Genomic DNA, 13666 nt, shown 5'->3' with positions numbered 1-13666 from the left:
AAAATGCATCTCTCCATGCCCCTGAAGTTGGAGAGCAACATCATAGATCATGATCTGGGAATATCCCATTACCTGTCCCCAAACCTTTACCCACTCACCAAACTTCCTCACAAAAATACAAAGGACTACCATTGACGTGGAGAAAATAGGCCAATGCAGCCCAATTTATTGAACAATATTTTAATATAAAACAATTCTTAATAACCTAAGAAGTATAAACCTTGCAGGACAAGGAACCCCGGAAGCTAACAAACGTAGGTAATGCAACTATATATATAACCGGCCCCCAGCCGCAAACTCCGGCTCAGGGACAGCTGCATACCCTTACTAACCTCTTTCAGATGACGGATACCCTGAGAAATTCACCCGCGTGAATTCCTCCAATAATTAACCACCGTCCTCCGGGCTCCCTGCCCCGCCACCACAAACAAGGGAGAAACCTCACCCTTGTGCAGCCCACAAACGGAGCCCCCGCTGAATACCACCCTCTAAAGCCAGGGACCACAAATCTGTACCTATGGCGTTGAGGTGTACTCCATCACGCCTCAGAAACAAATCTAAATCCTCCTCTAAATCTTCGTGTCTCACTGCCACCCCCCCATTCCTAACCACAAACCGGGACACCTCCCTGTTCAGCTTCTTGCGAGCTCGATTAATTTTGTCAACGGACCGAGCCAACCTCCAATGGCTTCTGCCAATAATCTCAGACCACACTATAATTGTTCGTGGGAAAGTCGACCGCATCCTCATGAAATCACATTTTATATCTTGTATAATCTGCCTCGTGGTCCTTGAGGCCAGATCATTCCCACCGACATGGAGAACCAGTACCTCAGGGGCCCTGTCCAGGGCCACGAATCTCTGCAGTTCTGGCAATACCTTGGCCCATTGCATGCCTGGAATTCCGATCCACCGGACAGTTGCAGTCGCTCTCGGGATACCCAACTGCCGGCCGTCCGGCCGCACAGCGGCTCTGCGTGCACCCCATGCGACATATGAGTGGCCGAAAATCCAAACCAAGATTGGAGGAGCTGGGTTATCTGAAATAAACAAAAACTGAACAACTAACATAATACCTAACACTAGTTTACCTCCCCTTCGCTGACCCATCATACCAACTGTGGCCTGACGTACAACTGGAATCTAGCTGATTCCCATCTTCCTATGCTCTTAATCTGATCATCTCGAAGCCCCCATCTGGCCGCCTCCGTGGCCGCTCCTATCCTAAATGAGTGCGATGCAAACTCGGCCGCAACAAGGCCCAAGCTGCTCAATGTTTTCCTAAACACCGCCACAAACTGGTATTTTGTCAATGGCACCCCATCTGCGTGACACAGCCATGAACCACCCGTCCGGGGGCGCACCCTCAAAAACTGACCCACCACCGCCACTGGACAACCCACTGATCCTTCCACGGGGAACAACGTGATCTTCCGGCCCCCGCCTAACTGATCTGTCTTTGATCTACGCAACTGCACCTCCACTCCTGTCTCCGACCATGCCACATCCCCTTCCAAGAAGCCACCCACCCCTCTTTTATTGGGGCTCACTAATTCACTCACCCTGAAAGCCCCGAAAAATGCCAATACAAAAGCAGCACTAAATAACAAAACCTCGTATGGGGAACTACATATCTCTCCCAGCTTCCCTAAAATTGAAATCAACAGGCCAAATGTAACTGGGCGCCTAGTATCCTTGGGGGCTACTACTTGTCTCCTCAAACCTCTCAATGCCATGCGAACTCTGAAATCTTTAGTAACATCAGTTAAACCCTGAACTTTGAAATAAAACGATAATGCAGCCAAATTTTTTGCTATTACCCCCGGGGTGATCCCCGCAACCCCTTTTTCCGCCATGAATTTCAGCAACAAAAACAACCTTTCCTCATCTGCTTGGCAACCTCAAACTTGTCGCCACGACTCCTCCCATTGCGTCCACACCGCTGAATACGCTGCCCAGGTTGATGCTGACAATGATTGAGAAATCCAAACTCCTATTGTCCCACGGGTATCTTCCATAAGGCCGGAGGGCAGGAAGCCCCCTGCCGTTCTGCTCCCGGGACGAGGGTCCAAAATCTCTGCCATTGGAATCGAGAAAGAGCGTCAGCCACTTCATTCTCTACTCCAGGCAAATGGACTGCAAACATCAACATGTTGAATCTCAAACATCTTAACACCAACTGACGCAGTACTCTCACCACCGGAGGTGATGATGCCGTCAAACTATTGATTGCCTGCACCACACCCATATTGTCGCAATTAAATCGGATTCTCCTATTCCTCAACAAAGGTCCCCACAGCTCAACCGCCACCAAGATAGGGAATAATTCTAACAGTATCAAATTTTTCGTCAGGCCTAACGGTTCCCATGTTTCAGGCCAGGCCTCGGCGCACCACTTACCCGAGAAGAACGCACCGAAGCCCAGAGATCCTGCGGCGTCTGTAAATAACTCCAAGTCATGGTTTGCGAGAGCTTCCTCCATCCACATAGAACGGCCATTAAAGTCAGCCAGGAATACCAACCACATACGCAAGTCCTCCTTGTGCTCTGCCACCAACCGGATCCTATGGTGCGGGGACGCAACGCCTGCTGTAGCCCTTGCCAAACGTCGGCAGAAAATACGCCCCATGGGCATAATTCTGCACGCAAAGTTCAGCTTACCGAGAAGCGACTGAAGCTCTCGCAAGGTGATCTTTTTTGAACCGAGCGTCCTGGTAATAGTGAGACGCAAGTCATCCACCTTATCACCAGGCAGCCTGCACTCCATGGCGACCGAGTCGATGACAATCCCCAAAAACTTGATTGTAGTCTGTGGGCCTTCGGTCTTTTCTTCTGCTAAGGGTATGCCAAACTGCGCACACACCTGGCGCATGGAGGCCAGCAGGTAAGCGCATTCAGCTAGAGCCTGCCCCCCGATAAAAAGAAAGTCATCCAAATAATGAATGACTGACTTTAACCCTGACACTTCTTTGACCACCCATTCTACAAACGAACTAAAGCGCTCGAAGTAAGAACAGGATATGGAGCACCCCATCGGGAGGCAGCAGTCTACGTACAGGTGTGACTCCCAAAAGCAGCCCAGCAAGCGAAAACTATCTGGATGCACAGGAAGCAACCGAAAGGCTGCTTCCACATCAGCTTTAGCCAGCAAAGCCCCTTTACCTGTCCTTTTGACCAGCCGGACTGCTGAGTCAAATGACGTATAAACAACCGATGAAGCCTCGGGATCTATACCGTCATTGACCGAAAAACCTCTCGGATGAGAAAGATGATGAATCAGCCTGTACGATCCTGGGTCCTTTTTTGGGACTAAACCTAGTGGAGATACCACCAAGTCAGTAATCGGGGATTCTGAAAAAGGGCCTGCCATGCGGCCCAACTCCACCTCCTTCTGTAATTTGGCAGAAACAACCTCTGGGCGTAACATAACAGACTTTAAATTGCGATATGGCGGATGAGAACCTGGAACACCTGAACTAGGCATATGAAAACCCTCCGCAAAACCCTTACGCAGAAAATCCGCATCTGCCGCATCCGGATACCTACTTAGATATCGCTCCATCCTTTCCACCATCACTGGAGTCCTCCCTTTTGTTTGCAGCATCTGCGGAACGACCTTTGTTTTGCTTATAGCACCTGGTAAGGGCATGGCTTCCACCACAGGATGAGCATTCATGCTTGAACCTGCACGAACTTCCGAATCTGCATGCCCCCTCATTAAACTTCCAGCACACTCCTGGCTTCTTATTAGCCGGCTGCCCAGCTGACCCTGAGCTGCCGGCAGCTCCCTGAAAGGGCTGATTGCTCTTAGTCCCGGGGATCATCAACTGCATCCACATGCCTATGTCTTTCTGATCCCACCTGATCGTTGGGCGAATCGCTTTACACTGCCTAAAATGTTCATCATAGCGCAGCCATGCTGAACCTCCGTATAACCTGTGGGCCTCCGCTATACATTCCTGGTAACAAAAAAGGGACGAGCAACACTCGGGTTGCTTCTCCCCCAGTACACTGGCATATATGGAAAAAGCCTGTGACCAGTTTTGGAACGTCCGGGGAATGAGTCGGTACCTCCTACGTTCCTCCTCCTCTTTTTTACTCTCGTCGGGCTTGACCCGATCCAAGTTAAACTTACCCAATTGCAGTAACGAGAAGATCTCGATATACTCACCCTTCCAAATTTTTTCCCTAACTTCCTGTTTTAAATGCAAACCCAACGGTCCAGAAAAGCAAAGATAAACCTCCCCTTTTGCTGCGTCTGCCAGCCGCACCGTATCCATTTCCTTATCCTTTGGGGCATTCTGCGCCGGGGCAGTGACCACCGCGTTGGTAACCACATTCCCCCCAGGCTGCGTAACCCCACCAGCTGGCACTAATGCTGTGGACCCTCCCACACCCGAAGGAATCCATGCTGCCACAGGTGACTGCTCAGAGGCCACCTGGGTCCGACTAGGCCCCTGTAAGGCATCTCTGATGCCGACAAGCAGGGTATTAATGAGGGATAAGGCCGATGATGAGCTGTCCCCTAAACCTGTAGTAACTGCTGACTGTGCTACAGACAGTGATCCCCCACTGCTACTCGCCCCACTAGCACTCTCCCCCCCCCTCACTAGCACATCACCCCTGTTATCATCATTTACAACATTTCCAACAAGGTTGCTCTCACCTGGCTGCACCGGACGTGGGTCCCGATCAGCCGACCCTCTTGGCCTTGCCGCCTCGAACCGACCACCATTTCCATCCGATCTCCCGGAAGCAGCGACCGCAGGGGAAGCGGCCCTGTTGTTACTCCTGCGCCTTTCACTTTCCAGTCGCCTCTCACCAGACCCCTCAGATTGGCGGTCCCCGTCTCGAGCCGACTGACCACGAAGTGATCCATTGCGCCCAGACCGTCCTCTGCTACCCGATGCTGTTTCCTGACGAGGTGGTGACGGAGAAGATGACCTGCCATGCCCAGCAGCCGCACTCCGTATGCTGCTATCAGAGCTACTGGACCTTGGTCTGCAAGCTTGCTTCCCCTTAGCAGCTGTCACCTTCTTCCCAGACCCCGGATTGGAGTCCTTCTTTGATCGCTTGGACTGCCTGGGTGTAGGGGCATCCGCCTCACGCTGCCGCCTCCCCTCTGCCGCCTTGTTTCCCCTAGTATCCTTCAGACCACTTCGCCTGTTTGAAGCTGCTGCTCCGCTCTGCTTGGGGTTACCTCTGCGCTGTTTGCCGCCACTAGGCCCCATACCGCTTGGGCCCGCCACCTCCTGGTCTCCTTGTGGTCGTTTGCTCCCAGCTACTTTGCTCCCAGCCGCGCTATTCTTCCTTGCTGGGGGGGCTGTAGTAGCTTGTCCCGGGCTACCTCCTCTCCTCTGACCTGCGGGGGAAGCGCTGGGACTCAGCCGCTCCGGCGGCCTGGAGATGCGTGCACTGACCCGCCCGGCTTGTTCGCTGGCTGCGCCCTCCGTCCTCTCCGCAATCTGCTGTGCCACCCATTCAGGTCCTCTTGCCGCTGCCTCGCTCCTCAGCATTGCCATCAGGCTGTCCAACTCCTCCATCACGTTGCTGTAAGCAGGAGAACACACAGAGAAGCCAACTTTCTCCTGTGATCTCCTCTCGTTCTGGCTCCTCCCCTTCCGCTGACACCCTTCCTGTCCTCAGCCACTGCTGTCCGACCCGCCTTCCCTCTGACTCAGGTCGCCTGGCCAAGCCCACCCAGAAATTAACCCCTTCCTTTCCTGACAGAAGGTCTATCCCTATCATGGGAGGCCTTCCTCAGCTCCTGCTCTCGCCTATCCAGGCCCTTCTTTAGGCCGGTTCACATTAGCGTTAAAAAACGGACCGTAAGCGGAACAAATACTGTACAAATGGAACAAATGCGAACAGATCCGATGTTAACCTATGGAACCGTTCGTTCACATTAGTCCGTTCGTACAGATATGTTGCGTACGTTCTGCTAAACGGACTGTAACTTTGCTGCAGCACCTATTTTTTCCGGAGCACTGAGCCCAGCGGACTGGAAACGGAAGATGAAACCCTGCATTGGGGGCAATGGGAGAACGGAAGGTTTCTTCACACTAGTGAAGATATGGACCGGTAGGGGGCAAAATCCACTTTGGGTTTGGGGGGGATGTTGGGATGTCAACCGGGCAGTACCTGATCGGGCGGGTTAGGGAGGAAGGATGCAGTAGCCAGGCGGGTAAGGGAGGGTTAAAAAAAACGTACCCAGGCTTCCGTCTTCATTTGCTGATGAAAAAAATATACATATATCCAGGCACATCGCCTCTAGTTAGGACATTAAATAAGTTATTAAGGAAAGGGAGGTGCTGAAGGGGGTGTGGCTAGAAAACAGCAAAAATCTATTAACCCTTCGCACTCTCACATGCAAATGTTCAAACAAATGCATTCACAGATTCATACTTCTGCGCAGTATAGGTGACTAAGCATAAGAATGCATTCTTCTGTGAACTAAAACCCCGGCTTTTAACTTAGCTGTAGGGATAACAGTTGTGGCTGGATGAGTGAATCTGTGAATGCATTTGCTTGAACATTTGCATGCGAGAGTGCGAAGGGTTAATAGATTTTTTTCATTTGCTGCTGGGCGGTTTCTTCCAGGCTTCACTCTTCTTCCACCGCAATTGCGTCCCACCTTGCGTCATGTGACTACACTTCCTCCTTCAACCCAGAAGGAGGAAGCTGGTAGTCACATGACGCGAGGTGGGACACAACTGAGGCTGACAAGCTCCGCCGACTTCGGAAACGCAAGGAGGATGCGCACAGGTCTGGCTCCCCTGAGAAATACAGAGAGGCCAGGTATGCCCTGAAAAGAGAACTGCGATCAGTAAAGAGGGCCTACTCCGATAAGCTGGGTCACTGCCTCAAATCAAACAACACACGGGAAGTATGGAAGGGCCTGAGAGCAGCCACGAACTTCAAACCCGCACCTCAGCCTGTGGCCCCGAGCCTTCGGCTGGCGGAGGAGCTCAATGAGTTCTACTGCAGGTTCGAGCAACTACCGGACCAGCACGTGGTCCGAACAGCCACGGCTAAGGCGACCCCTCCCTCGGGTGAACTCAGCGCCCTGGCTCCTACTGCTCCCTCGGGAGAACTCAGCGCCCTGGCTCCTATTGCTGTCCATGAACTAGAGGTGCTCCGACACCTCCGTAAGCTGAACACCAAGAAATCCTCTGGCCCGGATGGAGTGTCGTCGATCTGCCTGAGAACCTGTGCCGAACAGCTAGCCCCTGTGCTCTCCTCCTTATTCGAGCGGTCATTATCAGACGGCACAGTCCCCTCCTGTTTCAAGCGGTCCACTATTGTACCGGTCCCCAAAAAACCCGGCAGCACTGAGCACAACAACTTCCGACCAGTGGCCCTAACTTCCAACATTATGAAGCTACTAGAGCGGCTGGTTCTGGCCCACCTGAAGAGGCACACGGATGCCCTCCTCGACCAGCTCCAATTTGCTTATAGGGCTAACAGATCCGTGGAGGACGCCATCAACGCCAGTCTGGCATACATCACTGAGCACCTGGAAAGCCCTGCCTCCTACGCCAGGATCCTGTTCCTGGATTTTAGCTCAGCGTTCAACACGATCTGCCCAGACACCCTGCTCACTAACTTGACGCAGCTCGGAGTAGATCCCACCCTTCGAACATGGATCAAGGACTTCCTGACTAACAGAACGCAACAGGTGAAACTCGGCAACTGCTACTCCAGCGTCAGAATCACCAATACAGGGGCTCCACAAGGCTGTGTATTGTCACCACTACTGTTCTCCCTCTATACCAACAATTGCATATCATCCACGGACTCTGTGAAAGTCATCAAATTTGCAGACAACACCACTATCATCGGCCTAATTGGCAGCAACGGAGAGCATGAGTACCGCAGTGAAGTTGAGAGAATCTGCAACTGGTGCGTAGACAATAACCTAGTACTCAATGCCGCAAAGACTGTTGAGCTAGTAGTAGACTTCAGGAGGAACCCTCCTCCCCTCCCCCCTGTCCTCATTGGAGGAACCGAAGTTTCTAGGGTGACATCTGTGAGGTTCCTCGGCACGACTCTCACTAACAACCTGAAGTGGGAGCAGAATACCACCAAAATTCAGAAGAAATCCCAGCAGAGGTTGTTCTTCCTGCGCCAACTGAAGAGATTTGGCATGCCCAGGGAGCTGCTGACCAGCTTCTACACTGCCACTATAGAATCCATCCTCTGCTCCTCAGTCATAGTCTGGTACACAGGCGCTACAGCCAGCGATAAACAGAAACTGCAGAGAGTCATAACTGACGCAGAGAGAATCATCGGGACTCCTCTTCCACCTCTTGATCTCCTCCACCCCGCCAGGATGAGGAAGAGGGCCACAGCAATCTCCCGTGACCCCTCCCACCCAGGTAGCCGCTATTTCAAGCTCCTCCCACTGGGCCGCCGCTTCAGGTCTATATGGTATAGACCTGAAGCGGCGGCCCAGTGGGAGGAGCTTGAAATAGCGGCTACCTGGGTGGGAGGGGTCACGGGAGATTGCTGTCACGGGCAAAACCACCAGACGGAAGAACACTTTCTTCCCCCAAGCGGTACGGCTGCTGAACTCCAACCCCTGACAGGCCGGCCTACTGGCATGCACTAGCGGGGTCTTTCGGTCAGTTATTATTGGACTGCTCCTGCACGGCAGGTAGTAAAGCACTGACTGCTGACCCAGGACTATCACTTGTGTTGAACAGATTTATACCATCACTGTAGTTCTAAATTGTTTATGTGTGCGTCTTGTCCCTTTTTACTATGTCTAAGCCATGTGAACCACGATCAATTCCGAGTATAGCTCTCGCTGTATTTGGCGAAATAAAAATGATTCTGATTCTGATTCTGATTCTGAATAAGACTGAAGCCTGGAAGAAACCGTGTGGCCGCAACTGAAGACAAAAGCCTGGGTACGTTTTAACCCTTTCTCACTCGTCCGGGTTCTGCACCCTCCCTCCCCCGCACGGCTACTGCAACAAGAGTGGCAACAGTGTGAAAACGGATCCGATCAACTGGTGATCAGATCCGTTTTCACGGATCTGTTTGAAAATGTGAACCAAGCCTTACGGATCCGGTGAAGCGGAAACTGGATGCTTTTTACTGAATCCATTTAGCTTAATTGCCCAATGTGAACAGTGTTGAATGTGGACTTTTTGCTTACCTTTTACAGAGAATGGTGCTAATAACCTCTGGCTGGGTGCCGGATTGTGGTCATACCATCAAGATAGTGCCTACAAAGATACAGTACATGCTTTACAAGTCAATTGGCTTCCCCCTAAATTGGCCCTAGACTACGATACATATACTACATGATACATACATACACATCACTATGGTAGGGATTAGATTGTGAGCCCCTCTGAGGGACAGTTAAAGAGGAACTCCAGTGAAAATAATGTAATAAAAAAAACTGCTTCATTTTTACAATAATTATGTATAAATGATTTAGTCAGTGTTTGCCCATTGTAAAATCTTTTAATTCCCCGATTCACATTCTGGCATTTATCACATGGTAACATTTTTACTGTTGGCAGGTGATGTAGCTGCTGCATGCTTTTTGGCAGTTGTAAACAGCTGTTAACAGCTATTTCCCACAATGTAACAAGGTTCATAGACAGAAAACTGCCAGAAGTACCACGGTACTCAGAGCTTCTTGTGGGAGGGGTTTCACCACAATATCAGTCATACAGCGCCCCCTGATGGTCTGTTTGTGAAAATGAATAGATTTCTCATGTAAAAGGGGTATCCGCTACTGATTGGGATAAAGTTCAATTCTTGGTCGGAGTTTCCCTTTAAGTGACAAAATAATACAGGTAAACTCTATACCGTCTCTACTAGACGCCGCCGCACCAGTTCATATCCCGCAGCCCCGCAGTCTCCCGGGAGGCAGAGCAGGGCTACGGCAAGATGGCTGCCGAAGCCCTGTACTGGAGACTATTTGTGTCTCCAGTACAGGGCTTCGGGCGCCATCTTCCCGTAGCCTTGCAGGAGGAGACTGCAGGAGGAACGTCCGGGGGAGATGCGCGCCAGAGCCCAGCCGAGAGAGAAGACTTCTGTCAGGTGAGTGCATTACTTTTTTTGCAGGTGAAATGTGGCCCACTGTGTTATTTTCTAGTAAAATGTTTTGCCACGTTGTGTTTATGTCCTGTGACATGCTGCCCACTGCGTTTGTTTTCTGGTGAAATGTGGCCCACTGCGTTTGTTTTCTGGTGAAATGTGGCCCGCTGCGTTTGTTTTCTGGTGAAATGTGGCCCGCTGCGTTTGTTTTCTGGTGAAATGCGGCCCGCTGCGTTTGTTTTCTGGTGAAATGCTGCCCGCTGCGTTTGTTTTCTGGTGAAATGTGTCCCACTGCGTTTGTTTTCTGGTGAAATGTGTCCCACTGCGTTTGTTTTCTGGTGAAATGTGTCCCACTGCGTTTGTTTTCTGGTGAAATGTGTCCCAATGCGTTTGTTTTCTGGAGAAATGCTGCCCGCTGCGTTTGTTTTCTGGTGAAATGTGGCCCACTGCGTTTGTTTTCTGGTGAAATGTGGCCCACTGCGTTTGTTTTCTGGTGAAATGTGGCCCACTGCGTTTGTTTTTTTGGTGAAATGTGGCCCACTGCGTTTGTTTTTTAGTGAAATGTGGCCCACTGCGTTTGTTTTCTGGTAAAATGCTGCCCGCTGCATTTGTTTTCTGGTGAAATGCTGCCCACTGCGTTTGTTTTCTGGTGAAATGTGTCCCACTGCGGTTGTTTTCTGGTGAAATGCTGCCCGCTGCGTTTGTTTTCTGGTGAAATGTGGCCCACTGAGTTTGTGTTTTTGGTGAAATGTGGCCCACTGCGTTTATTTTCTGGTGCAATGTGGCCCACTGCGTTTATTTTCTGGTGAAATGTGGCTTACATTGCATGATTTTCTGCTGAAATGTTGCACACATTGCGTTTATTTTCTGGTGTCTGGGGTAACTGTTGCTGCATTTATTATTAAGGGCTCATTTACACTATAGAACGTATGCACGAATGCGATTTCATGCATGCGTTGCCAACGCACAGTGATCGCACGGAATGCACTAAAGCGTGAACGTCGGCAGCTGTACCCATCGGGGAAACGTATGCGTTGTGCGTTAAAATGTTCCCAGATGCGTTACAACGTAACGCATGGGAACGCACACCTGTAGTGTGAATGGTAACATGGAAGTCTATTGACTTTCATGTTACCATATGAGTCTTACATTATGTGCGTTGCGTCAAAACTGACAGCGCAGCACATAGTGTGAATGAGCCCTTAATGGTCATAGTTGGCTGTATTTGCTGCTTTGGGGTTACGGCGGATATAAATAGCATCATACAGTTTCTGCACACCCATGATGCGAATCCTCGTTTCACCACATCATGGCGGAAACACTGCTTTCTTATGCCTCGCTGTTACATCATTACGTTAGCTCCGCCCATACAATATCATGACCACGCCCATTTTTCGGCGCTGCAACTCCCCCCCCCCCCCCATTGGCACTCGGAGATAAATAAGTCGATGTTAGGTCGCAGTTTGGGCACTCGGCCTCTGAAAGGTTAGCTATCACTGCTCTATACAGTGCTGTGGAAGATGTCAGAGCTGTATAAATACTAAACAATAATACATCAGCAAAGGCTGCCTGCATACCACCCCATCCACCCTGTTTGTTTGAAAAAAAAAAAATCATTACCATCTAGCTCGGCAATAAAGATAGGACATTGTATTAAAAAAAATTATGTGAATAGAGTTCTGCTTTATGGTTTTGCTTTTCATTTTCTAGCAAAGGCATGGAATTTTGTTTTTTTATACCCCATCCCTGTGCCCAATTTGTTATTTTTCCTGTTGAAATTGAGCATAGAAATAGTGCAGCAGTGCTAAATTCCCAGCAGTAACCACTAACCAGTTACCACCCGTGAAGTTCCCCAAGGTGAAGGCAAGGGGACCCTGCATGTAGTAAAAAGAAGCAGACAACTTTTGTTTTCAAGTTCTGCCTTGATGGACAGTCTACTAATATTCTGCTGAGCCTGCTTCCTTATATAGTTCATATTTATCTTACAGCTGTACGAAACTGCAAAGAACTGCTCAACCTGGGGTCTTCAATAAGTGGCTGGTACACCATATATCCAGATGGCATTAAGCCACTAAAAGTCTTCTGCGACATGGATACAGATGGCGGAGGATGGATTGTAAGTTACACATTCTCATTTTTTTAATGCTAGTCAGATAGTCTTCTTCCACTGCCTATATATATACCACAGGGGATTAACAGCTCCACTTTTGTATTCCCTCAGTAAGGGATGTGTGTGCAAAGCAAAAAGAGGATTTCCCTCAAGCATACAGAAAAAGTTCCAAACGGTTTGCAGCACATGAATGCTCTTTTATTGAGCCACAATCTGTTAAAATAGCAATGGTTTCGGGTGTCTCCACCCTTTGTCAACTTTGTCAAGCTTGCAATAAATTTGTGTGCTGCAAACTGGTTTTTGGAATGAATATATATATATATATATATATATATATATATATATATATATATATATATATATATATATATATATATATATATATATATATATATATATACATACACACACACACACACAAGTCATTGATTAGATTTATAAAGCTCCCAAAATGCTGCATGTCCTGTGGTTGCGATTTTGCTAATCGCAATCGCTCCAGTGGAATTTGGCACATCCGTTAACATTTGCTAGCGATTTCCCTAAACACTCGGCTTTTTGAATTGCTCCCTAAATGCTCAAGAAATCGCTCTAGTGAGCTCCAGGCCTGAGGGTTGTTTTTGGATTATCATGGGACAAAGGAGGTCATGTGGGACTTAGCTGTCTGGATAAGCCCAACGCTGACAATACCAATAACTATTAGATTCCTTTTTCTTCTTACATGATGTTACAACATCAGCTGGTTAATCCAGCAGTTTTTAAAGCCCTACTTTATATATTTAAAACAAAAAAGTGTTGGCTGCAAGGTGTCAGCAGTCATCAGAAGCCATTGTCTGACAGTGAAGAGTGTGACATCATGGGAGGCGGGGACAACAGTGATCCCTGCCACAGCCATGCCTTTCCTAGTGACTAACAGTCTATTCATTGGATGTCAGTCGGGGGGGGGGGGGGGGCTGGCTGCAGTAAAAATAACAGTTAGCCTAATCCACCCCATTACATTAAGGACCACTATCGTGAAAATCTTAGGCAGTTAAAATCTGACAAAACCGACAGGTTTTAGGCCAGTCCATCTGCTCATGGGGGATTCTTAGGGTTTTCTTTGTTTTCAACAGCATTTCCTGAACAGCAGTTTAACTGCCAAAATAGTAAGATACCAGCCAGCCTCTCTACTCATGTGCACACTATTTTGTCAGTTAGACTTTCCAGCTGCTGTTCAGGAAATGCTGTTGAAAACAAAAACAAAAACCCTAAGAATCCCCCATGAGGAGGTGGACTGCCCCCAAACCTGTCAGTTATGTCAGATTTTAACTGCCTACTTTTTACGCAATAGTGGTCCTTTAAACCCACCACTGCTGGAGACAGCTGGGCGACTGAGCAGTAATGAGCAATCATTTTTAAAGCACATTTTAATTGCATTTCTGTGGAGTTATTAAACATTGTACTAGAAAGATCTAAGGGAGCCAGAACCTATTCCTAATAATAATCAATTTATTGCATATG

At 49.1% G+C, this 13666-nt stretch overlaps 1 protein-coding gene across 1 annotated transcript in view; it reads left to right on the top strand.

Moving 5' to 3' along the window:
• The window catches only part of LOC137532821 (ficolin-2-like), a 68615-nt gene that overhangs the window by 27088 nt on the left and 27861 nt on the right, over positions 1-13666 (top strand). Inside the window, exon 6 of the mRNA XM_068253758.1 lies at positions 12048-12175. Coding sequence (XP_068109859.1) covers positions 12048-12175 — 128 coding nt within the window. The remainder of the gene's footprint in view (positions 1-12047; positions 12176-13666) is intronic.

The sequence above is a fragment of the Hyperolius riggenbachi genome, chromosome 9 (assembly GCF_040937935.1).
Source record: "Hyperolius riggenbachi isolate aHypRig1 chromosome 9, aHypRig1.pri, whole genome shotgun sequence".
Lineage (NCBI taxonomy): Eukaryota > Metazoa > Chordata > Amphibia > Anura > Hyperoliidae > Hyperolius > Hyperolius riggenbachi.
The sequence above is the reverse complement of the archived record's forward strand: the minus strand, read 5'-3'. Positions and strand labels throughout refer to the sequence as shown.